The 27055-nt window shown below is 44.2% G+C and overlaps 1 protein-coding gene across 1 annotated transcript in view; it reads right to left on the minus strand.

Annotated features, from left to right (window-relative positions):
• Window positions 1–2757: 2757 nt before the first annotated feature.
• FAM91A1 (family with sequence similarity 91 member A1) overlaps window positions 2758–27055 on the minus strand; it is a 36447-nt gene continuing 12149 nt past the window's right edge. Inside the window, exons 7-24 of the mRNA XM_083621968.1 lie at window positions 26193–26283; window positions 25662–25724; window positions 24825–24931; window positions 24516–24554; window positions 24267–24379; window positions 23072–23190; window positions 21343–21455; window positions 20736–20822; window positions 19635–19767; window positions 15670–15818; window positions 13256–13390; window positions 11936–12049; window positions 11262–11334; window positions 10375–10524; window positions 9000–9107; window positions 8758–8881; window positions 8548–8617; window positions 2758–7275 (exon numbers count right to left, since the gene is read on the minus strand). Coding sequence (XP_083478094.1) covers window positions 7060–7275; window positions 8548–8617; window positions 8758–8881; window positions 9000–9107; window positions 10375–10524; window positions 11262–11334; window positions 11936–12049; window positions 13256–13390; window positions 15670–15818; window positions 19635–19767; window positions 20736–20822; window positions 21343–21455; window positions 23072–23190; window positions 24267–24379; window positions 24516–24554; window positions 24825–24931; window positions 25662–25724; window positions 26193–26283 — 2004 coding nt within the window. The 3' untranslated portion in view covers window positions 2758–7059. The remainder of the gene's footprint in view (window positions 7276–8547; window positions 8618–8757; window positions 8882–8999; window positions 9108–10374; window positions 10525–11261; window positions 11335–11935; window positions 12050–13255; window positions 13391–15669; window positions 15819–19634; window positions 19768–20735; window positions 20823–21342; window positions 21456–23071; window positions 23191–24266; window positions 24380–24515; window positions 24555–24824; window positions 24932–25661; window positions 25725–26192; window positions 26284–27055) is intronic.

Genomic DNA, 27055 nt, shown 5'->3' on the forward strand with positions numbered 1-27055 from the left:
CGCTACTTGGCTGTTGAACTGCACTGCAAAACTCAGGTACATGCGAATTTTGAAGGACGCTTGTGTTTTGGTTCCTTCATTGTTTAGAAAAGTTAAGGGTTTAAATGCAAATGGAATTGAAATCCTCCTAGATATTGCACACTTCAGCTGCTTACTCCCATTGGATGATGTCTTGGGTTGTTACATATCAGAGTGAGTAGCTGAGTGACAGGAGATCAAACAGGGCGTCCTTTGCTGTTCATACTGGTGGGATGGAGTCCAAGGGCCCTCTGCTCTCAGCTCAGAAGAAAGCAACGAACATGCACAAGAAACCAAGCACATGTGGACTCTGGCCAGCTAGTTGCCTGCCCCTAGGATAGCGGAAACACACCTGTGCCATTTATTTCAAATAGTCTACTCTAAGCACGACTAAGGATGCCTCCAGCCTGTCAGCATTTTGTGTGACGGGTTCGAGGTCTGTTAAATTCTGAGGTGGCAAAAGCCATTCTCCTTCCCTCACCTCAAGAGTCAAAGGAATTCATTCCCTTTTCCTGGATTTATTGTTTTGTACAGAAACAGAGACTTCCAATTCTGATGAAAAAAGCTACGTGTCAGAAGCTCCGATGCTGTGAAAAAGGATTAACTGACGTGGTGAGAACTTGCCAAAAATGGGGGGGGGGGGGACCCATGTGTTTTCCAGAAATGGCTGAAGCTCCAGCCAAGAAAATACTACAGCAGTAAACGTCTCTGATGTAAAGGCCAAGAGGCAGATTTACTGTGCTCTCAGGCCTAAATCACTAATCACCACTAATTCTGATGAGAGACTAACACATTTGTTTTGGAAATCCAGTTGGGGTTGCAGGCTTAGAAAGAAAGATGTGTTTCCCATGAAAAACACGACTAAAACACTTGCACATTAGAGCTAGTAAAATGAAAGGAGTATCTAATTTGTTTAGCCAAGAAATGGGAGACTCCGGCTATCTCTGTCATCAGATGCTCAGGCACACACACAAAAACAGGCAGCTAAAATTTCTTTCTGGATTTACTTGTGTGTTGGTAAATGGCTGTGAGCTCAGAACTGCAACACCTCAAGGGCCAACTCTCCTCGTATGAACCAACCCAGTTCCTGTGATCATAATCTGAGACCTTCATGTGCCTCCTCCATGAGAAGTCTGGAGGGTGGCAAGCTGAGAGCGGGCCTTTCCTGCAGTGGCTCCCCACTTGTGGAATGCTCTCCCCAAGGAGGCTCGCCTGGTGCCTTCATTAGAAAAATTTAGGCACCAGCCAAAAACATTCCTCTTCATCCAGGCTTTGGGCTGATTTGACACCCAATACCCTTTTAAATGGGACATGGGTGGTGCTGCGGGTTAAACCACAGAGCCTAGGACTTGCCAATCAGAAGGTCAGCGGTTCGAATCACCGCGGCGGGGTGAGCTCTGGTTGCTCAGTCCCTGCTCCTGCCAACCAAGCAGTTCGAAAGCATGTCAAAGTGCAAGTAGATAAATAGGTACCACTCCGGCGGGAAGGTAAACGGTGTTTCCATGCGCTGCTCTGGTTCGCCAGAAGCGGCTTAGTCATGCTGGCCACATGACCCGGAAGCTGTATGCCGGCTCCCTTGGCCAATAAAGCGAGATGAGCATCGCAACCCCAGAGTCAGCCACGACTGGACCTAATGGTCAGGGGTCCCTTTACCTTTACCTTTTACATGTGTTGTGGTAGCAGGGGTTTTTGGTTTGTTGTTGTTCTTAATTTTATGATGAATACTGTCGTTTTATGTTGTGAACTGGCCCAAGGTCTGCAGATGAAGGGGAGTATACAAATTTAATAAATATAATACCACAAACCAGCCTGTGGACCTGAAACCAGCCCAGAGGCAACTGCTGGCTTGCCCTCTGTATCATTCCAATAGTTAAGAGGACTCATTTATGATCAGCTGAATGCTTCAGAGCAGCCTTCTGTAAGACAAAAGGGTTACAGCAAACGCAAGAGATCCATGATCGGAATTCTTGAAGTTTTAATGTAATAGGTGTGTGGAAAGAGAGTTGAACTGCGGCAGTGCCAGTGAGAAACTGGAATGTTTCCATTGGGGCTCCTTTTCTGTTTACAACCCCTGCCCCAACCCTATTTGAACAGCTAGAGAAAGAGTGACAAATGCCTTTATAGTATTTTTGCCCCGCTTTGGAGATTGGCGAGAGAAGCCATTTAATTAAGAGTGGCTTAGGGCAAAGGGTTAACCCTCCTCTTGAGATTGAGAAGTTGAAACCGACAGATTCATCTTTCTTCCAGCCTTAAGATGGTCACATTCTTGCATCATTTTTGCAAATGTTTTGAGAAAAGGTTCTCACAAAAATGAACACTGACATTTTAGTGTTCATTTCTCCTAATGCACCATTTTTATATGTGCCCATTTCCCTCCTAACATGCACGTTCCCGAAAACAAGTTTTCCTAATATAACGCAGTTCTGTTTGCTATTTTCAGCAATATTTGCTACCTGGCGTCTTAACTGTGCCAAAAGTTATTCTACCCCCCTTTTATAGTGTGGTGTTTTAACGTTTTCCCTTTTCTTGTAATTTTACATTCTTGTAAGTCACTCTGGGGACCTTTGGAAGGGCACCGTATAGAATCAACTGCATACAGAACTGGCAAATCACACTGCTGAACTCCAAGGAATGGAGTCAGCTCACACATTCAAGTTTCTGCTACCAAGTTAACATAATCACACACATGAACTCACTCCCTCGATTTGTAGGATCAAGTAAGCCGTTCTGGAAAGGTCCTGACCAGCAACATAGTTTTATTTGTAAACATTTATGTTACATATTCCAATAATTTAATCAAATACCAGGTTTTTGTACAGTTCACTGTATACTATTGACTACGTCGGACTGGGAACAAAGCAACCGGGTTGCTTTTAGGGCTGCCGGACTCCCACGCTTTTAAAACCTTCAAAATAGTATCAGAAACACTGGAGGAAAAGAAGTACAATGAATTATAAGTGCACTGTGGAAATAAAGAATTCAAACTGCTGGGAAGTTGGGAGGGGACGGAATGGAAAAGATTAACATATATACATAGGGGAAAAAAGGGATAATCCCAGTGAAACTGCCTTGAAAAAGCCTCCCAAGGCAAGTCCAGTTAAAAATACTATTTATGGATGTCTCATTTATTCCCAGATTCAAGCAGCAAAATACATCTTAGTCATGAAGCACACATAGATGAATAATGAAATGTTAAGGCCTAAAACGTCGCAAACTTGATTTTTGACAAGGAAAAAGCTGGTGGGGGGAAAAAAATAAAGGATTAGGCTCGACAGATTAAAAAATATTTTTTTTGGTTGCATAAAGTTGTCGTCTTTGTTCACAGTACTTATAAGTAATTCAGATATGTCCTTACTGCCCCACCCCGCTCAAACCACCCATGGCACATAGCCATTACGGACACTTTTTAACAACTACCCGCATACCCAATTTAAGATTCACCTTTTGGGACTCTTATGCAGGCTGTGATGGCATCAGTAGCAAAGGCATTGCCACCGAGTTTTCCATCTTGGGCTTAAAGCCGTCTAGCCAGGCCAGCATCCAAGATGGCGGCACTCACGACACTAGCTTTAAGTGAGGTTTGAAGATTATGGTTGCATGGAAAAGAGGAGAGGGGTCAAATGATGCCTTGGTGCTGGGGAACAAAATAGGGAAGTTTATTCAAGTTGACCCTTAGGGGAATTTCAGCTCCTCTCTTATAACAGTAGAGATAAAGCTCCAGAATGCTTGGGATTTCCAGATGAGCCTTGACCCAGCATGCCATTCCACATTACAGTTTACACAAAGCAGAACACTATCAGCATTACAAAGCTATGCTAAGCATCGTTTTCATTAAGGCTTCCCTGCTCCACTAATTAGAACGTTCATTCCAAGTTTAAACACTATGTGATGTGGGGGATCCCTGGATCTCCTAGTGCTTTGCTCTTTTTAAAACTAGCAGCGGGGTTGGAAGTGTCCAAATTTTCATCACAACAGTGGCAGTGAGGGTAGGGGGTGTGTAATCTTCACACGCTCCAAACTACTGATCTAAAAATGGCCCTGAAGCTACTTTTTTTTTTTTTTTTTTTGCTTGCTGGGGGGCAACTGAGACTTGGAAAATGGCATAGGTGAGTTCACCACCCAACTACTGCTCTCTCACCATATTTGGAGGCCCCAGTGGCTGCCTTAAAGTAAAAACAAAAATAAAATAAAATAAAAAGGTGTTAGTAGATCCAACCAATGGATCTCTTGCATCATGTGCAGATTTAACAGCTGGGCAGGTGGTGTGCAAAACAGTTCCTCTTAGTATAGTTCCCAGGGGTGGGAAAGCAACTTATTTCTGTCCTCCTTGCATTCCCATGGGGGGCGGGGCGGGTTGGAATGTTGTAGTTGCAATACACATGTCGTTTCTTTAAAACAGATCAGCTTTGAAGATTGCCAACTGATTTACTGATTTCTGCTCTTGTGGCTTCCAACGGTAGCTTGATATGCTAGCATTAGCAGGCAAAGAGATGCTTCTGCTGAGAAAGTCTTCAGCCTGCTGATTCTGCATATCAAGCGGCTATCAGATGCAAGGCAGGAGAAAGTCAGGATCGTGTCGTTCTGTTTTGATTGGTCATTTGACAGCCCTAGAGATCACCCATCCCAAACCCACCTTTCCTTTTGTTAGAAGGCGAGAAAAACAGCCACTGCTCTATTTCCAGTATGATGGCTGAGCTGAAACTTTTTTTTTAAAAAAAATAAGTCAACGAGGTACTCATGTTCACGCTAAACTACATCATCAAGCGATGCTCTGCGTTGCATTGCATGCAGCCTCAGAGTCCCATTCCACCCCCCCCCCATTGTTGCAGGTGCAGGAAAGGCAGGAAAAAAGTGAGAGATGGCTAAAAACCTTACCGTCTGTGCAAATTCTTATTCATTCCCGCTTTTTAAATCAAAGGGAAACCTTCACTTCCAGAAATATTGTGTAAAAATAATAATAAGGCGAAATGACTGGGGGTGGGGGAGAGATTCAATTTCCAACCGTAAGAATGCAAGGTAATTTTTCTACATCCCCCCCCCATTTCAAAATAAGCCCAATAAATCCTTTGCCATTGCTCCGTTTTTTTTTTGAAGAAAAGGAAAAGAAGAAGAGAGGAGCCTGCTAAATACTGCAATCTGTTTATGAATGTGACTTAGCTGCTTTCTGGGTTCTTGGTCCCCAAAACTTCCCTGCTGATGTGCATTAAAAAAACAACAGTCCCAGAACTGCTATTCCAATAAAGCAAATAACTAACCACCTTTCCCCTGCAAAGCCCTGATATCAAACATTTTGGACCACAATGATTTTTATATCAAAGGTTCTTATTCTTAAGTTTTCACAGCTGTCCCCCCCCCTTCAACATTTTGCAGCTGTTGAGAAGACCCTGAACCTAGAAGAACCACAGGACAGTTTTTGTATAAACTACGCAAATCTAACTGTTACACAACACTGCATACATTTCTCTTGCCTTCCGAGGAAGGGAACCTTGATAAAATCTAGAAAGGATTGAAATGAAATCTCCAATTAACATTATTTTCATGATGAAACACCTGCCATCCCCCAGGTATGGCCACAATCCACTGAAAAGTTTTCCTGCAGAAGCCCAACTAAGCAAGTGAGAGTTGCAAAAGAGCGTTTCCTGTGCTGGGCCTGTTATGGGGCGTAGGAAACTTCCCAGTAGATCGTGCCCAATTTCTTCCAGTGAGAGACCAGGCTTGCTTACAGTTACAGCTCTGTTAGTTTTTGTCTATTCCTATGTGGAAAAGGAGAGGCTCAATGTGAGCCTGGCCTGATTCTGGGCGTTTAATTCCTTTCTCCAGTAACCACGTCAGTCATCAGAGGGAAGAGCCCACTGGTTATAAGAAACGCAGCTTCCGCAGCATGGATCAGATGCTACGCAGAGCAAATATTTCATGGATTTCAGCCAGTGTTCTCTATAGCAGACCAACCATTCTGTGTCGCTGCCTGCTTAGAACCTATTCACATAAACACATTCCCCTGTAAGGCGTGCTCGAAACTTTATGGGAAGTCACCGCCACGTGCAGATTCGGTCTTGGGGCAGAAGTGGCAAGTCAAGACACCAAATTCCAGACATGGCAGTGGATTCACACATCTGGCTTGTTATGGGATGAAAGCCACCACAGGTCGAGATTCTCTCAATTAGCTTTGGACGAAAGGAGACAAGAGCAAAAGGCTCTCAATTCCTGCCTTCACCCTTCCGGTTTACTGTGCCAACAAAGGAAGCTGGAGAAAATAAAGTGTATTATCAACAAGAACTTCTACGTACAGACAGCACCACATTTAACATTGGTGTAATCCCATCAAACTGCAAGGTTCCACCAAGGACGGAAAAATATATTAGTCCCATCTCTCTAAGTTTTCCTATGACGCTTCTGTAGGTGCCTTTAAGCTTCAGATTAAAATCATTTACAAAGCAGCAGCAGCAGACTGATGTGACTACCTCCTAACTATCCTTTTTAATCAGGTAGTTAATAGCTAATTATTAAGTACGTCAGCGGTAGAACCCTGCCGTCCCCCTCTCTCCCATCAGTCACTGATACTTTTGTTAAACTATTTTAATACAACTTGTGCCTTTCTAATGCCAAAAGCTATTAACTGTTGTGTGTTAATACGATTAAAAAAAAAAAAGAAGAAGCAAGTTTAAGGTCTGCACCACAAACGTATAAAATTACTATTATCTACTGTGACAGTATAGAAATTCAAACATCAGAAAGCCTACGAAGGGCGCTTTCAGTTATAAAAGAAAGATCGATTGTCTTGAGATAAAAAGAGAGGCAGGCTGACAACTAAGAAGCTTTTTGTTGCAGCATGACATGCAGTAATGAACAGGTAGGCGAGAGAGGATGCATCTCCCCCAGGTTAAAAGTGCAGCACTACACACTTTAATAACACTATTGTTGCAGAGGTCATGCTGTGGGTAGCAGTACACTTCTGGGGAGGTTGGCACTGTAAGTCGAATGCAGTTGGTTACCCGGAAGGAAAAGGCAAAATGTGAACCACGCCAGGGCGAACCCCTCGAGCTATTTCAGGTGTTCGGGTGGCACAGTCGCAATAAGGACAGAGGAAGGAGACCGCCCGTTCCACTCTGACAATGTACCGTCCTTGAACATCAGGTTCTTGGCTGGAAGGGGAACGCCTGCGTCGGCAGAGGATGGGTGGGAAAGTAAACTTGCAGCAGAAGAGGAGGAAGAGGAGAAGCTGGCTTCTGAAAGTAATTCCATAGTTGAAATGCTTTCCTGAGGAGGGAAAGAAGGAAATGTGCTTCAGTAGGATTACTGGTTGGTATTCGTTTTTGCCAAACAAGTGACTCACAGTCCCAAATTCTCGACTGGCTACTGCATATTATTATTCCTATTATTCCCCGCCCATGTGACTGGGTTGCCCTAGCCCAGGGATCAGCAAACGTTTTCAGCAGGGGGCCGGTCCACTGTCCCTCAGACCTTGTGGGGGGCCAGACTATCTATCTATCTATCTATCTATCTATCTATCTATCTATCTATCTATCTATCTATCTATATTGGGGAGAAATGAACGAATTCCTATGCCCCACAAATAACCCAGAGATGCAGTTTAATTAAAAGGACACATTCTACTCATGTAAAAATACCAGGCAGGCCCCACAAATAAGCCAGAGATGCATTTTAAATAAAAGGACACATTCTACTCATGTAAAAACACGCTGATTCCCGGACCGCCCGTGGGCCGGACTGAGAAGGCGATTGGGCCGAATCTGGCCCCCAGGCCTTAGTTTGCCTACCCATGCCCTAGCCACTCTGGGCAGCTTACAACATATATAAAAACATAATAAATCATTAAACATTTCCCTATACAGGGCTGCCTTCAGATGTCCTTGACAAAGGGAGGTGCCAGTGCCAGGGGTCCTTTAGCAATTTTGACTCTTGATGAGCAGAGACAGGGGTCTTGCTAGTGTTCACAAACGGAGTAAGCCTTGGTTGGCTTCTCTTTTATTAGCCCAACAGCTTCCTCTTTAATGGCCAAATGACCCAGGACAATTCCCATCCTTTCCTTTTTCCTTTCTCCATTCTCTTGCCAAATTTATAGGAGGTAGTGGAGCTGTGACACTTGGCACATGCCCAGAGGCTTTTGGTGTCAGAAAGGGCTTCTTAAAGTTTAGGATCCTGCAACTACTATGTCACCACTGCTATGCCAAGTAGAAATTAAGGCCCTTTAGAGAAACCAGGCTAGCAGGCAGGACAGACAGAGGTAGCAGAGGAGGCACTATGTGGATGCAAGTCTGTTGATAACACCAGTGGTCCTGGTGGCCTTCAGGTTGAGAAAACGTGCAACTACGTACAAAGTCATGAAACAAACCCACAACATTCTCCAGGGAGGTATGGAGAATAAAGCTACAGAACCAGACAGATGCTTTTCCCTGTCTCATTCAGCAAGCACTCTTTAGAAATGCAAGTTTGCAATGCGTTTACGTCAAAAAGGAACTTCTATGTAAATATTAATGCATATGCAATTTTTACACAATATATATTTACCTGGAATGAATGAACAAAGCTAAGGACCTGTAGAGAAAGTTTTCTACTGGAATGTAACAGTTTTTGAAGGCTGTTGAAAGATTAGAAAACATATATAACGTCAAACAAGTAGTCCATGGGATCCGTGTGCATGCTAAACACTAACTGCTTCATTTCTACCTCTGCTGAACGATCTGCAGGCAAACAGTTTCGGTCCCAGCAAGTCCTCACCTCTCTCTGCTACACAGTCCGTGGCTTGCAATTTTCCGGCAGACCTTCCGGTTTAACTCGGAGCTGAAGAGTGGAATTCCAAAGCACAATTCCAGGGGGACCCACTCCTGCTCTGTTGTGGGAACTGAACAGATACAGAGATGAGGCAATGTGGAATTTGGACTGCAGCTCATTCGCCCCACCCAGCACTATCTTCCCAGTAACAAATTAAACCCTTTATTTTATTTTTTAAAAAGGATTACCTTCGGGACTTTGCTTAGCTGCCGAATCCATGGGTGGCTCTTCAATGACCATTTCAAATGATTCCGTGCTCCCATTGACATCCGAGCCAAGTGCCAGCTCTGGCTCGCCTTAGAGCAAACGAAACAAGCCATTTAAGCTATATTCTTGAGCAACAGCTGTTATGATCCAGCAGCTCTGGATGGAACACAGCGCTGCACAAGCTCACACACCAGGAATTCACCTTCCTCTCCTCCTACTGTGTGCGCTCAAAATCTGCTCTTGAGGGTCCCTCAAGTCTGTTTTGCTTGCGCACAGACAGTATTGCTCTGGGTATGCCCTGTGCATTCACATCCCCAACGGCTTCTCTATTATGAACATTCTTGGCATCTGGTATCTGGCCATGCGCAGGATAGAATAGAATAGAATAGAATAGAATAGAATAGAATAGAATTCATTATTTATACCCCGCCCATCTGGCTGGGTTTCCCCAGCCACTCTGGGCGGCTTCCAACAATGTATTAAAATACAGTAGTCTGTTAAACATTAAAACCTTCCCTAAAGAGGGCTGTGGGACGCGGGTGGCACTGTGGGTTAACCACAAAGCCTAGGACTTGCTGATCAGAAGGTTGGTGGTTCGAATCCCCACAACGGGGTGAGCTCCCGTTGCTCAGTCCCTACTCCTGCCAACCTAGCAGTTCAAAAGCACGTCAAAGTGCAAGTAGATAAATAGCTACCGCTCCAGTGGGAAGGTAAACGGTGTTTCCGTATGCTGCTCTGGTTTGCCAGAAGCGGCTTAATCATGCTGGCCACATGACCCGGAAGCTTTACGCCGGCTCCCTCGGCCAATAAAGCGAGATGAGCGCCGCAACCCCAGAGTCAGCCACGACTGGACCTAATGGTCAGGGGTACCTTTACCTAAAGAGGGCTGCCTTCAGATGTCTTCTAAAAGTCTGGTAGTTGTTTTTCTCTTTGACATCTGGTGGGAGGGCATTCCACAGGGTGGGTGCCACTACCGAGAAGGCCCTCTGCCTGGTTCCCTGTAACCTCACTTCTCACAGGGAGGGAAATGCCAGAAGGCCCTCAGTGCTGGACCTCAGTGTCTGGGCAGAACGATGTGGGTGGAGATGCTCTTTCAGGTATACTGGACCGAGGCCGTTTAGGGCTTTAAAGGTCAGCACCAACACTTTGAATTGTGCTCGGATGCTTCCTTTTAGCAGAACCCTTGAAGGTGTGGGATTCAGGAATACACCCCCTTAGCTACATGTTTACTTGTGGATGCTCAGTATGGCTTGCTTCCCTTCCACCACCTTCCATTCGCTGCACACAAGGAATTCGGCACAGATCCAAATGCTAGAAGCCTCCACGTCTGACAACCAAGGTTTACTGCTGACCAACCTTTTCCATCAGAAGCATCACTCAGCTTTCTGTGCACGTGGTGGCTGAAAGGGTTCAACATGGTTACGTAGCCGCAGAAGTGCTGCAAATCCATCTTTTCCCTTAATATCCTCAACGCTTTGTGAACGCCCATGTTGAGACGAGAAAAATCTAAACACAAACGGGGGGGGGGGGACACGTCAAATGGCAATTTTACTAAGCAAAAAGAAAAGAAAAGAAGAAAAAAGGTTGCATCACCGCAGCCACATTTTTAAAAAGATTAGAGATTGCAGCGGCAAAGAAATCTAGCAAAATAGGAAGTCCCCCCTCCCTTTGTTGTTGTTTAGTCGTTTAGTCGTGTCCGACTCTTCGTGACCCCATGGACCAGAGCACCCCTCCCTTTACTTCCTCAAAAAGAAAGACAATGCAGAACAGTGCAAGGGAGTGGGAGCGGGGAAGCAAGCTTTTGGAATCATTGTTAATTGACAGCAATGATCAGTGGCTTTTATGTCTACATCATGTTTTATTTGGGGGGGGTGTGTGCTGGGAAAGTGTATTATCAGTTACATTATTCCTAACCAAAGTATCATTCAAAAGGTAGTGATTAAATTCTCACAGCAACATACAAGTCTGATACCCACTAAGCCAAAAGCAAAGAGGGGTACTATAGCTTAGTGGCAGAGAAACATGCTTTGCATGCATGTGTTTCGCAGGTTCAATCCCCAGCGTCTCCAGCCAGCAGGCGATGGGAAATGCCTGAAATCCTGGAGAGAAACTTGCTAATTTCCCCCTTTCCTTGTTATCCTTTAGTTTCACCTTGTTACTGTGAGCAGTAACTGTGAGCAGGATTCAATCACGCACAAATTGTCTCTGAGCGGAGAATGCCAGTACAAGAAAACATGAATTACCTCCTTGCAGTTCTGTTTCATCAAATGGAAATGGCATATGGACAGTTTCCCCCATACCACGCATACCATGTCCCTAAACACCAAAGTGAGAGTTAAGGCACAAAATCCATGTCAACGTGACAATCTCCAGCTTTTCAAAGGCGCCTAGCCCTCATTGATCATGGGGAATTACTGCCAGAGAATCAAGAACCTAAGGTGCCATGATTCTCTATTAATACTAAATTCTGCAGAATTAAAAGAATGGAAATTCTTTTGTTGCTTGATAAAGAGTTCAGTTAGTAAGATCAAGGTTCCTTTAATAGTAAGGACAAAATCCCAGTACGGTTTCAAGCTAGGATGCTTTTTCTTGAGAGATACGATCAAGAACTGGGAGTCAGGGGAAGGGGAGAAGACAGGTGATGGAATCCAACAACATCTGGTAGGTTACCAGGCTGGCTAAGTCTGGTCTAAAAAAACCATCTGAGCCACACGCCATCACAATATAGTCTGTTCTCATATTCCAAGAGTTAATTAAAGGCACCTCAAATAAGAAACTGCATTAAATGAACCATCTTCCAGCCACCATTGGACATCTGTATATTATGCAAACTAGCTTTAATTCCGCCACATCCTCTGCAAATTTCTGGTCCAGCAGAAATATCATCAGTTTCATATTTATACAAGTTGTTCCTTACCTGAATCAGAACAGCAGAATGGGTTAAAGCATCGTTCAGCATGGTGAGCACATTGGAAGTTGGGACGACTCCTGGGTCATGCCCCCAAGATGTTATTAGTAAGCGGTCATAGCCCTAGGGAGCAGAAGTGAAGACACAGTGGTCAGATTAAGACGGAAAGGTCTATAGAGTTGCAGCAAGAGCAAAGTCCTCCACTGTCTGCATCCATCTGGCTTTGCTTTTCAAGCTCTCTTTTCAGCCTCAATTAAAGGGGTTTAGTTTTTCTGCTGGTAGGAAAAAAAGAAATATCCCAAATCTTATTTGTGCAAGTTGAATTGTTTCAAAAATCTGAAAAGTAGCGCAATCATCCTATTTGTACTGAATTATTGGCACACATGCTTTTCAATTAATTTAGAGACAATTCGTTATCTACATGTCAACACCAGAACCTGTGGCCCCCTAGATTCTGTTAGGAGTCTCATGCTCTCCTGACTGAGCCAGCTCCCTAGAGCAGGCATAGGCAAACTCGGCCCTCCAGATGTTTTGGGACTACAACTCCCATCATCTCTGACTACTGGTCCTGTTAGCTAGGGATGATGGGAGTTGTAGTCCCAAAACATCTGGAGGGCCGAGTTTGCCTATGCCTGCTCTAGAGCTAATTATACAAAACACTGATTTGAACCCAAAGTTGAACATGACCAAAGGCCTGTACCCCAGAATTAAGATCGCCCACATTTCCAGTGCAACAGCTTACCTTGCTGAAACCAGAAATATCAAGAGCAACACTCTGGCCAGAAACAATTACAACGTGAAAAACTTTATAGGAATAATTCAAAACATCAAAACTAACAAACTGAAGTCTCTGAAAGTCCTTGAATGAATGACGGTGCCAGACTTTACCCGGCAGAGAACAAGCTGTGAAGCTTTGTATAATCAGCAAATGTCCAATTCTGATGTCCAACTCTGAACTCTGCTGAAGAGTGTTTCCGGATAACAACTACTGTTTTGTTGAATTCTTCATCAGCTAATTAGTTCAACACCCGTAAGTAGAAAGATACGTAATTTCTTCATTAACCAATCTTTTTTCGAATAGATATAATATACATGAGAATGAAAAATACTCTGGAACACTGCTCATGCGATTATTCACATTGTAATTGTTTCTGGCCATCGTGTTACTTTTGCTATTACTGACTCATATTTTGCAACACAGGGGTTTGTTTGTTTACCTTGCTGAAACCAGCAGCTTCAGGTGATACATGCAAAGGCCAAAGGAGCAACAACTCCAGAATCAATACTATTACAGAAGACTCTCATTCCCTCCAAATATGTAATGCCTACCTGAAATATATCTGGAAGTTTTCGGAGTCTCGTTCCTTTAGATAACAACAGAGATGGAGGCCCTTGTCCAGTGATATGATAAATGTAGAGCTTGAACCATACGGAGCTGACTTCTGGAATAGCCGGTCCAATATGCTAGGGAAAGATGAAAAAGGCACTCACTGAAGCAAGAATAAGACGAACGTTGCTGTTATAACCTTGATATGCAGTAACAGGGCTTCTTCTAACAGCAACTGCAGCTTCACACCTGACTAATATTAAGAAACAAAAAAGCATTTGGGAAGACATGTTGGTAACTCCTCACTGGTGGGGCTTCCCTGCCAGGAGAAACCAGCAGCGCTGGGCAGAACTGGACTGAGACCTCTGCTGCATCCAAATCACTTGCAGCATGGCAGAGCCACGGTTTGGGTGTAAAGCTCGCAGCATCTTTTCTTTTTCAGAAAAGCCTTTTAAGCACTTCCTACAGACTCATTGTCCAGGTGGCGCTGTGGGTTAAACCACAGAGCCTAGGACTTGCCAATCAGAAGGTCGGCAGTTCGAATCCCTGCGACGGGGTGAGCTCCCATTGTTCAGTCCCTGCTCCTGCCAACCTAGCAGTTCGAAAGCACAAAGTGCAAGTAGATAAATAGGTACCGCTCCAGCGGGAAGATAAACAGCATTTCCGTGTGCTGCTCTGGTTCGCCAGAAGCGCCTTAGTCATGCTGGCCACAGGACCTGGAAGCTGTACGCCGGCTCCCTCGGTCAATAAAGCGAGATGAGTGCCACAACCCCAGAGTCGGTCATGACTGGACCTAATGCTCAGGAGTCCCTTTACCTTTACCGACTCATTATGACTTTATGGTTTTTCATACCAGCTTGAACTATGTCACCTTCCTGTCGGTGGCTTTTTGGCTTGAAACTAATCCGTGAAGGAAAGCAGTGTAAAATGCTTTTTAAGAATAAAGATTTCTGCGTTTTCAGAAAAATTCTTGTGGGCAGGCTTGGGGACCTTGTTGAAAGACGGGGACAGAAAAAAGCATAGGCTTCGATCCTGCCTAAGATTCCACTGGTGGGAGTGTTCCAGGAGTGGGAGAGTTCCATCAGCAAGACACCCCCATCAGCGGAAAGGGAGGGGGGCATTTTTCTCTGACTGGGCCATAGAACACATGCTTTACATGTAAAATATTCCATCCCTGGTGCCTCTAGGTAGGGCTGGGGGCGGGTCTGAAACTCTGGAGAGCTGCTGTGAGTCAGTGTAGACCAGGCATAGGCAAACTCGGCCCACCAGACGTTTTAGGACTACAATTCCCATCATCCCTGACCACTGGTCCTGTTATCTAGGAATCATGGGAGTTGTAGTCCCTGAACATCTGGAGGGCCGAGTTTGCCTATGTCTGGTGTAGACTTTACTGAGCTAGATGGTAAAGGTAAAGGGACCCCTGACCATTAGGTCCTGTCGTGGCCGACTCTGGGGTTGCGGTGCTCATTTCGCTTTATTGGCTGAGGGAGCTGGTGTACAGTGGTACCTCGGGTTAAGTACTTAATTCGTTCCGGAGGTTCGTTCTTAACCTGAAACTGTTCTTAACCTGAAGCACTACTTTAGCTAATGGGGCCTCCTGCTGCCGCCGGAGCACAATTTCTGTTCTCATCCTGAAGCAAAGTTCTTAACCCGGGGTACTATTTCCGGGTTAGCGGAGTCTGTAACCTGAAGCGTATGTAACCTGAGGTACCACTGTACAGCTTCCGGGTCATGTGGCCAGCATGACTAAGCTGCTTCTGGCAAACCAGAGCAGCTCACGTAAACGCCGTTTACCTTCCCGCCTGGAGTGGTACCTATTTATCTACTTGCACTTTGACGCGCTTTTGAACTGCTAGGTTGGCAGGAGCCGGGACCGAGCAACGGGAGCTCACCCCGTCACGGGGATTCGAACCACCAACCTTCTGATCGGCAAGCCCTAGGCTCTGTGGTTTAACCCACAGCGCCACCCACGTCCCGAGATAGATGGACCAGTGGTCTGAATGGGTAGAAGGAAACTTCTGACGTTCTCTTCCCCTTGCACCACCTTTGCCCCTCCAAGATCTGGCTTGGGGACTCTCTGAAGCAGTAAGGAATGTTAGTGCATGGTGGTGCAATGGGAAGGGGAGTCAGGCAAAACTAAAATAAAATGCCCTGTGCTCTGGGGAGGGGGGGGGGGAGAGAGAGAGAGATTCTGCCAGACACCTCTGTAAACAGAAGGGGCAGTCTTCCAGCTGTGGAGGGCTAGTTGGATAAAGCCATGCAAAAGCAATAAAGTCAACTTCTGGGAAGAAAAGCAGAAACACAGATAAAGAGTGCATGTACAGTGCTGACCAAAAGCCTTCCGTAAATACTAAAAGCAAAGCGTCAACAGGAAGGAACCCTCCCATTTCTTTTCTGGGGAGATTTCCTCTCTTACCTGGGGTGTGCAGCTGCTGATGGGTCGGATTTCATTGGTGAGAGGCGCCATGGAGACCAGCAGGGTGTAGTTTTTATTCAAAACTCTGCTGCAGGTAGCAGGGTCCAAGCCAAGCAAGCTTTCGCAGCGCAGCAAATCCAGAGGGAAACCTACATCAACGATGTCAAAGACACTTGGAATACAGATAGAGAACGAACATGTACAACTGAAAGGGGTACAGGAAGGGGGGAGGAAAAATACAAATTTAGACGGGTCTCTTCTCTCTTCCTGGATAAAATCTCAACACAACGACTTAAAGATGTTATCAGCTAGGGAGGGGTAGGCAAGATGGTGCCCTCCAGATGTTGTCAGACTACAACTCCTATCACTCCTAGCCAGCATGGTCAGGAATGATGGAAACCGGAGTCCATAACCATACGGAAGGCACTGTGTATGCCACCTACCCCATGATAAATCAGCTTTGATGCATACCACTAGCCACAAGGAAAGTTACATGTCAAAAGGAAATAACCGTTGAACCAAAGACTTATTTCATGCAAGTTTTATTTATTTACTTTGCCTTCCTTTGAATAGCAGGATCTCCTTCCACAACTGCTTTTGAACTGCCCCTCTGCTCTGAAGGGGTTCTGACTACGGGGGACCAAGGAGACAGCTGTTCAATAAACATAAATACAGACTCTCCATGGGTATGTGTTCTCTGTATCTGAATTTCTTGAAACGCTGTTCACTCACTGGGCAGTTCTTTGGATTCCAACCATGGATACTTTTTCAGGAAAGGGCAACCAAGAATGATCAAGGGGCTGGAGCGGCTCCTCTATGCGTAAAGGTTATAATGCTTGGGGATTTTTATTTTTTAAAAAGAAAAAGAAAAGAAAAAGGTGGAAATGATAGAGGCACATAAAATTATTCACTGTGTGGAGAAACTGGGAGAAAATTCTCTCTCTCTCTCTCTCTCTCTCTCTCTCTCTCTCTCTCTCTCACACACACACACACACACACAGTTAGAACCTGGGGTCATAGAATCACAGAGCAATAGAGTTCGAAGGGATCCTGAGGATCGTGTAGCTAGTCCAACCCCCTGCAATGTAGAAAAATGAAGCTGTCCTATACAGGGATTGAACCTGCAACCTTGGTGTTATCAGCACCACACTGAGTGAAGCTGAACATAGAAGATGAAGAAGACTTTGGATTTGATACCCCACTTTATCACTACCCAAAGGACTCTCAAAGCAGCTAACATTCTCCTTTCCCTTCCTCCCCCACAACAAACACTCTGTGAGGTGAGTGAGGCTGAGACTTCAGAGAAGTGTGACTAGCCCAAGGTCACCCAGCAGCTGCATGTGGAGGAGCGGGGAAGCGAACCCAGTTCACCAGATTACGAGACTACCGCTCTTAACCACTACACCACACTGGCTCTATAGGGAGATTAAAGGCAGGCAAATGCATCTATACTTCTTCACCCAGTGCGCTGTTAAACCAAGGGATTTTCTGGCACAAGATGCAGGGATAGCCACCAGCTTGGGCAGATTTAAAACAGAATTAGCCAAATTAGGAACCAGGACATCAGGCTATTGGACCAGCATTGTCTACAATGCTGTGCACCTTCTGCATGCAAAGCAGATGGTCTACTGCTTAGCAATGGTTGTTCTCCAAACTCAAGAGGTTTTAGGCTTTCAGTGGCTACTAGCCACAATTGCTATTCAGGGTGCCTCTGAATACCAGCAGCTGAGAAAGGGCACTGTTTCACTCATGGCCTGGTTTTGGGCTTCCCACAGGCATCTGGCTGGCTGCGGAGAGAACAGGATGCTGGACTAAATTGGCCTTTGGTCTGTTCCAGCTCCTATATATTCGGTGAAGGAAATTTTATTCTATATTATTATTTTCTCAGGCCCAAACAAGCATACATGTGCTGGTCACCAGAAATCCCATTATGAATAGGACATATGGATCTACAGCACTACATTCCTTAGCCTTTGCCAATTTTAAACCATAGTACCCAGTTCAAGAACACTATCCAACATGATTTAGGAAATTTAAAGCATACTCAAGTCTAAAAAGATAAAGGTCTTTTAAGCTTCTCCAGGGGGCATAAACCAACTGTGCAAGGTCAACTTCAAAAGTAAACCAACCGCATAAGCAGCTGGAAGCTACATAAATAGTATCCACCCCCCACCCCGAGTTGCAGATATTATGACAAGTGAAGGCTTATTTAAGCAATTCATTATCTTAAGAGTATTAGTTCATGTCCTGTTCCCCCAACCCTCTCAAATGATCAAAAGACACTTTATCCACTGATAAGAGTGAATTGGTAGTGAAAAAGTCCTCCATAATAACTGGGGTTCATGCTCTGTATCTTTTTGGGAGGAAAGCAATGACAAACCTGGACAGCATCTTAAAAAGCAGAGACATCACATTGCCAACAAAGGTCCGTATAGTTAAAGCTATGGTTTTCCCAGTAGTGATGTATGGAAGTGAGAGATGGACCATAAAGAAGGCTGATCGCCGAAGAATTGATGCTTTTGAATTATTGTGTTGGATGAAGGAGACTCTTGAGAGTCCCATGGACTGCAAGAAGATCAAACCTATCCATTCTTAAGGAAATCAGCCTTGAGTGCTCACTGGAAGGACAGATCCTGAAGCTGAGGCTCCAATACTTTGGCCACCTCATGAGAAGAGAAGACTCCCTGGAAAAGACCCTGATGTTGGGAAAGATGGAGGGCACAAGGAGAAGGGGACGACAGAGGACAAGATGGTTGGACAGTGTTCTCGAAGCTACCAGCATGAGTTTGACCAAACTGCAGGAGGCAGTGGAAGACAGGAGTGCCTGGCGTGCTCTGGTCCATGGGGTCACGAAGAGTCGGATACAACTAAACAACAACAACAACACTTTTAAATGCTGTTGCCCGGGAATCTTGACAGTTTTTGATAGGACTCAACTGGATCTAGGTGACTGAACATGCTGCTGAATGTTTTAAAGGGGTAAAAAATCTGACAGAGCAAGATAAATTCTTTCCCCATTAAAACAAAATTACGGTAACTCAAGAGATTTAACAGACACGCACACTATGCTTGTTCAGCCTTGCAGGAAAATGATGGTCACCGGGATTTATTAAGTCCGGCGGGGGCTGAGTGCTTATAGCTAAAGGGAATTAGAAGCTGTTGCATTCTCCCAAAGTAACATGGCTCTGGCGAAAAAGATGGTGCAGGGCTGGTTCAAGCTATTGTATTGCCCATGCAGTTAAACGTGCATGAATTTTGCAATGTATACCCCCGAGAAGTGCACAATGACCTACAGTTTACATGGGATACATACGGTCTCAAGTGACTTTCTGAGTTACTGGTGCATCTGGACCAAGAAAGAGAGGGAAATAGGGAGAAGGGAGAAAGTTGGCAGTTGCAAGGTGGAAAGCAAAGGGTTCAAAAGATGCTAGTTGCGCTCGCTGAATGTAACAGGGTAGAGGAAGGTTGCTATCATCTGATGGTGGGAATGAAAAAGAAATAAAGCACTTTTTCTTTCTTCCTCATGTGACTGCTATAACCAACACTTGGGATCTACTCTTAAAAGTTTAATGCAAACACTATGTGCTTAGAACATTGATGCATAAATTAATGCACTCATTGGACAATGCTTTCCAATATGTTTACCTGCAAACACTAGAACTTGCGTAGGTTTATAAATAAGTCAGGTCGACTTAGTTTAATGAGATGACTTCTCAGTCGCCTAGATTCTTAACTGGCCTTATACAGAATACATTTCTGACTACAGGGGCTATTGCAACGATAACAGCATGCCAAGATTGATGTTTAACAGCCTAAAGCAGCTAATAATGGACAATGGGACCTCTGTTCCCAAAGGGGTTATACTTATAAGTACATGTTTGGAGCACGTTTTCAAAGCTGGTGAAAGTGTGTCATTAGAGTAAAAAGTACAGAACATGTAAAATAAAAGCATGTCTTCACTGTACCATTATTGGGTTGTTCAGGCTGTGTAACTTGAGCCACTAGGTCCTTATTGTGCCTCAGAAACAGTATAGTGTTTCGCAGGGTAAGTGCGTGATCAAAGTATCTTTGTGCTTCGCCCTCTCCTGTGCTCTGAACCTAAATAAGGGAACAAAAAAAAAAAAAAGTACTTTGCATGAGCTGTTTGTGCAAATACTATTGACATAGAAAATTGAATTAAGATATGACAAAACATTCCTAACTCAACATTTATGACCATGCAGCTGCTCTAATCCTCAAAAGAAAAGAAAAAAATATTAACATGTCAGATGAGTAAATGTGATTATATTTTCTAGTACTTGTGTGTTATCTTCACTATTAAAAAAAAGGAAACTATGAATATAGTATTTTCAATAGCTTTGGTAAACTATCTGCAGGTCAGTTTTCTGTACATAATTATGTGCATACATTTGATACCCTATACAGAGTTTAAACAAATGTTATGTGCAGGCCATAGCAGAAGGAAAACACCATTTCACAATGTAATCATACAAAGAGTAATGACTGAAGCTTCTTATCTATTTTTCTTCAATTTGAATGATGAGATGAGCCACAATGACTAAAAGCAAGAAGGTGGGAGGGAAGCAATGTCTTATGGGAGACTGCTTAGCAATAGGCTATGGGCTGCATCCAGCCCCTTAAGTGACTTATATGGCTCCAGGTGAATTGACAAAGTTCAAATTTACGCTCGTAAGAAAAATGCGCTTCCAACATATAAGTTATTTTGAAGGTTAACGTTAAATTTCTCTTTCAAATCTGAACGCTTTTGTGCTGTAACTGTGAAGCCTTTAATAAATAGAACGCCAGAAGCAGTTTAGTCATGCTGTCCACATGACCCGGAAAGCTGTCTGTGGACAAACGCTGGCTCCCTCGGCCTGAAAGCGAGAGGAGCGCCACACCCCATAGTCGCTTTGGACTGGACCCAACTGTCCAGGTGTCCTTTACCTTTTTACCAAAGCCTTTAATGCAAGATGGTACCAACTTAACTATATATAGCCTGACTGCTCATGCAAAGGTTGTGTTGACTACCACCCTCCTTTAACAATAACAAACCAACTATTATTTACCTTTTCAAGTTCTACAAGGAAACTGTCCAGAGACTCATCTGACAACTTCCCAACTTCAAACATGGTGACGGCATGACTTTTCAAATTCTGCAAAGGAAGGTAAAATTGCAAAACCTTGAGTTTCGAATTATTATGAATCTACCCAGTATTCAATAAGCGTTCACAACGAAGACGTAGGAATACAGACTACACACCCCTTGCGTTCCCTTCCTACAAGTCAGGACTCTTTGGTTTTTTTATAAAAAAATATGACTGTACCGTGGTACCTTGGGTTAAGTACTTAATTCGTTCCGGAGATCCGTTCTTAACCTGAAAATGTTCTTAACCTGAAGCACCACTTTAGCTAATGGGGCCTCCCACTGCCGATGCGCTGCCAGAGCACGATTTCTGTTCTCATCCTGAAGCCAAGTTCTTAACCCGAGGTACTATTTCTGGGTTAGCGGAGTCTGTAACCTGAAGCGTATGTAACCCGAGGTACCACTGTAGTTATCTTTTTGATAAAGAATTTATCTAAAAACTTGCTTTTAAAAAAGTTTTTATCAAAAAAAACTAAAAGAATATTTTAAAGAATTTTAACACTTAGATATTGAGAAGCTAAGAAACTTACCGGTGAGAGATTCCCCATCATTAAAAAGGCAGTGAGGGTTGAATCAAACAGGAAGGCTATGCGCTTCGTGTGCCCACCGGACAGACTCAAGCTGCTCACACTGGCAGTATCAGCTAAGGAAGCAAACACACACAGAGATTTGCCATCTTAAATAGTTTTGACAACAGTGCAACATGCTGGCCTGCTTTGTACATCATGCTAAGACTGTGGTTGCACCTCTCCTCTCCACTCCTTTAGCTGATGTGATGAGCTGAGGTAAGCCATGGTTTTGCTTAGCGTGTCCTCCAAACTCAGGCCTGTAAATCAGCTCTCCTGGGCAAACCATGAGTTGTAAACTGATAACCAAACTTGGTTAAAACCCACGGTTAGCCTGAAGAGTGCTGACCCACAAACCCAGGTTTGGATGAAACACTAAGCTTTGCTCAGCAGCAAAATGACCAAGGAAGAACAAAGCCGGCCCTGATCTTATCCTCACACTAAGCCAGGGGTCAGCAACCTAAGGCCCATGGGCCACAAGCGGCCCATGGGGGTCATTTAACCGGCCCAAGGACTTCCGCCTTCTCGGGGACACCTGCTGCCCACTCGGAAGGCTCCTGTGCACTGCGCTAAACCGGTGCGGAGCAGAGCGGGGACCACCTTCCGTGACTCTGGCCGGCTTCCCATTGGCTACGGGAAGATTCTGCAGCCAATGGGAAGCTGAACACGCCTCCTCCGTGCCCGCACTCCAGCCCACCGTGGCATCTGCGGGACCGTGAACCAGCCCAAGCCACAAAAACTTTGCCGACCCCAGCAATAAGCCATGGTTTGGCTTAGCAGGATGTGCAAATCAGGCCATTGTGTCTGTCATTGAGTCTGCCCTCCTCTTGAACCTTTGACACCTTGGCTTGCCCAGGGTCACTTGACGTCATCAGCTGACCTTCTCTTATTTAGCAGCGGGTTTGTGCTACATCTGCCAGTGTGCCACCTCCAGAGACATCAGAAGTATCTGAGAAAGGCCTGAAGTGATGTAATCCCCATGGGTGCTATTGGCTAAACTACTGTGATGTTACAGAGAGGCTTGCTAACCTAATGTCAGGCAACCGACTACTTATGAGTGGAAAAAACCTCACCATCTCAAAGATCCATGAACAACTCTGGCCACATTCAAACGGGACAGGGGTTTTATTTATGCCGTGGGCTTTGGATGACATCATGCTGGGGCAGGTCACCTTTGATACCCTAGAACGGTTCACCAAAAACATCTGAACAATGTTTGCAGCTTATGCACGTAGCTAGGATATTTCCCTTCTGCAAAGCTTCAATCTACCAATGCACATCTTTTAACAGTGGAATAAAGCCGTACACCTCAAAACGATAAAAATGAATGCTGAAAGGTATCTCTATAAAAATCATCTACACCCTTGTTGGTTCTTTTCCAACTCAGCTTAGTGGCTCTTCCTTTCTTGCATGTGGGACAGGGGGAATTCTTCCCACTTATACCCCTTCTAGATTTCCTTGCTTGCAGGGACAAGCCATTTGGAATAGGGGCCTTAAAGATTTTCCACATGCGGAGCAAGCTGCTTTTTCAAGCAAATGTTTTAATGTGTAGCCTAGCTCTAGTCCACATTATTCAGACCACAGAATGCCACAGTAGTGAATGACAGGCACTGACCTATACAGAACATAAAAAGGAATGCGCTGCAATGCACACAAAATTATTAGATCGGCAACCACTTGCTCAACGGCTCACCTGGATCATCTTGGCTGTTTGTGTCGGTATCTGTAGCAGATGATCCCGCCTCTTGTACAGGACTCCTGCTTTCTGAGCTCTCCCAGGACAGCAGCATCTTCTGTGGATCCAAAGTAGTTCTAAGAATGGGAACAAGGGTAATAAGAAGAGACCTGGTGGCTCAGACCAACAGCCTATCTAGTCCAGCTTCTTGTTTCCCTCAGCAGCCCGACCAGAAGCACCAGCAGAACTTGAGTCCGTAAGTAAGAACATCCCTCTCTCAAGCCCTGGCAACTCTGATGCTGTGACCCTGGGAAGAAGCACTATTTGAAAGCAGGTTATAGCCAGGGAAGTCCCCAGAATCTGGGCAAATACAAACTGGTTCGAGTCATGGATCTTAGGCTTTATATTCCAGCTTTAATCAGTGAGGCTGTAAATTAATGTCACATTATTATTTTATTAAGCTATTTTGACAAGGACCGGTGGCTTTTAGCTAATAATAAGCAAGGCTATTGAAAAGCTAGTAAAGGTAAAGGGACCCCTGACCGTTAGGTCCAGTCGCGGATGACTCTGGGGTTGTGGCACTCATCTCGCTTTATTGGCCAAGGGAACCGGCTTACAGCTTCCGGGTCATGTGGCCAGCATGACTAAGCCGCTTCTGGCGAACCAAAGCAGCGCACGGAAACGCCGTTTACCTTCCCGCCGGAGTGGTACCTATTTATCTACTTGCACTTTGACGTGCTTTCGAACTGCTAGGTTGGCAGGAGCTGGGACCGAGCAATGGGAATTCACCCTGTCACGGGGATTCGAACCACTGACCTTCTAATCAGCAAGCCCTAGGCTCTGTGGTTCAACCCACAGCGCCACGCGTGTCCCTACTGAAATGTTAAGAGCCACTAAATTCAATTGTATTTATTCCCAGTTGTTTATATGCACACGACTATCCTGACTTCCTTAAATAGTACAACTCACAAGACACACTGATATTGAGGTCCTAACAATATGCACATCTATTGGGCATCACAAAGTAGGGCACAGTCTCAAGCAACAATGTGCTCTCCTAAGCCCTCATTCCCAGCATGTTCACAACTCCCAGCAACATCTATGCTGGCTTGGTCACGTCTACAGAATGGAAGATGGCAGGATCCCCAAGGATGTGCTCTTTGGGAAGCTGGCTTCAGGCACCAGGTCTGTTGTTGGCAGAACACATACTTACTTCAGCCTGTTTATAGATGGGACATTCCGCCATGATGCATGAAGATTGTCCAGATTTATTACTTGGCCCTTTTTGTGGGCGAACCCTAACCGGCAATACATGGAGACAGCATTCTAAAGTGAAGACAACATTTGCAAATCAGCACTTTGCATTCTTGTTTCACAATTTCAAAAGAGATAAAAAAAATGTGTGCAACGAAGGGTTGCCCCCCCCCCGCCCACTCTTTAAGCAGCAATACAGGAGGCCTACCTTCACTAGTGACAGATCTATCTCCAGGACATTTGCAAGCTGAAACGATAGAAAGGAAAAGGTTACTGGTAATTCTCAAAAATCAAATACAATGCGTTCATCTGCACAAACTTCTGCCACCTGCGCAAGTCAGGCATAGTAGCGCTAAGCTTTAGGCACACGTCCCTAGGCATTAGCCAAGGGAGGATAGACAAACAGAATCCCAATCCCCCCCTTATGTGGAGAGTTCGCATGAAGTTAATTTAGCATGTCTTTTCCTGACAGATGCCTGGAAGCAGGGCACAGAGAAATGTTGAAACAATGACTTACCTCGGCCACGTTTGTGTGTTCATCTATTGAAACAAATATCTTGTACAACAAGGTTTCAAAATAGTCACCCTGCACTCTGTTCATAACGAAACCTTCAAGTGGGGGAACTGAAAAGAGAAGCCATGTTTAAGGTTGCGATTCAAGGATATAATTTTGATGTATAAATATATATATATGTATTGTATGTAAAATGTGTATATATATATATATATATATATATATATATATATACACACACACACACACACACATCAATGTATATTTAAGTATATATAATTTTTGCTTATTAATTATCAGCATTAAAATGTTTATTCCTGCATCTCTCTCTCTTGAAGGAATCTAACCTAGAGAACAGAGACTCACACCAAGCTAATGAGATACTTTGATCTTTTTCTGTGCGCTGCTCTGGTTCGCCAGAAGCGGCTTAGTCATGCTGGCCACATGACCCGGAAGCTGTCTGCAGACAAACACCGGCTCCCTCGGCCAATAAAGCGAGATGAGCACCGCAACCCTAGAGTCGCTCATGACTGGACTTAACGGCCGTCTCTTTACCGTTACATCTACCAGACATATCACACTTTAAATCCCTTTTAACACCAAGGTCTACATCTGAGGTACCTACAAAAGTGCTGCCATTCAATCTTATTTTGCATTTTTGTTGTGGCAAAACAAATGGAAATTTGTACTTTTAACCATCACAACCCTCATCTTACACACAGTCTCATTTTCATCCACACTCCAACTCCTCCTTTGTCACAACTTTGCTATTCAATCCGCTCCTGAACATGTAGCACCCTTTATGGATCTTTGTTCTGAAAGCAGCGAGTCCATACTTACCTGCTATACAACTGTCGTCTGATATTGGTACATCAAGGTAAATAAAGCCTTTATTATATAAGCCTACAGAAAGAAAAATAATGTCACTATACAAAAAACACAAAAACCCCATCAAACTTAACATTATACCATTACGCATAGAGAGCACTATAGAAGCTAAGCATGTGCCACAAAACTGCATGAGGAGCACTCACGATATGTGTTATACAGGTAACTCGCAATTTATGTACATTTAACTAACATGATTACAGCTTTGCATGGGTGGGAGGAAATAAAAAATGTTCAGGGCTCAAGAGAAGTTACACTGGTCAGGATTCAGGCAACTTATGAAACTACTCCCAATTCCACACGACAAAACTGCTTTTGAAATTTGGGATACAGCATAGCATAGCTCTAGTAACAAAAAGCAAAAATTTCACTGCTTTAGTGTGAATCCCTTGCAAAAGTTGCTTGGATTCTGGCCACCGTCTAAATTATAACCTCAGGCATATCTTATTACTCTTCTGTTTAACAAAACAAAGCAAAACTCACTGTGAACTATATTGTAATCCAGAGATCCAGCAAGCTGAGGACCTGAATCGATGATCTTATCAATAGCAGATTTTTCAGAGGTAGTGCAAATCTAGAGAGAAAAGTACATATTAAATCACACATTTGGAGTAACTGACAGGTCTTTATTATTCCATGCAGCTTTCAAACTTTGAAAAGTTTGACAATGCTGAAGTACAACAACTACACAGAGAGCTTGTTTGGTAGGTTAATCAAGCGGCAATTAAGTACCAGAATAAACTTTTTGATAGATGACCCACCCCTGAAAAATATCAGAGAGCTAGAATTCAGGGTTAGCCAATGTCTGGAAGCAGGAGGACGACTGACAAAAATGAAATACTTCTTCTGTAATACATAATTACGGTATTCACTCTCCTGTGATGTGGTTACAGCTTCTAACTTAGGTTGCTTTTAAAAATTCGTATAGTATAGATCTATAAATGGTCTTCAGCCATGAGAACTAAACAGAACCATCATATGAGTCACCAGACAAGCACTGTTTGCTTAACAGTGATGCAGGTTTGCACCTGCAGGCAGCTGTTAAAATGGAATTATGTGTCATTCCATGAACACTTAAGGAGTCCTACTTGCCCTTATGTTGGATGCTGTTTTGACTGCCACAGCTAGCATCACAGACTGAAAATATAAGGCAACTTGACCCATTTTCTGTAAATACTGTAAGTGCTGTAACTGCAAAGTAACTGTGTGATATACCTTTGACGCAAGAACTTTTTGTGATAGTGGCAGTAAGTATTCACACATTCCTGATTTAGAGGGTGAAGCGAAAGTATATAACCTGCAATGTGATCCTAAACAAATTTACTCAGAAGTAATTTCCGCTGCCC

The sequence above is a fragment of the Podarcis filfolensis genome (genome assembly GCF_964270895.1).
Source record: "Podarcis filfolensis genome assembly, chromosome: 7".
NCBI classification, from domain to species: Eukaryota; Metazoa; Chordata; class Lepidosauria; order Squamata; family Lacertidae; genus Podarcis; species Podarcis filfolensis.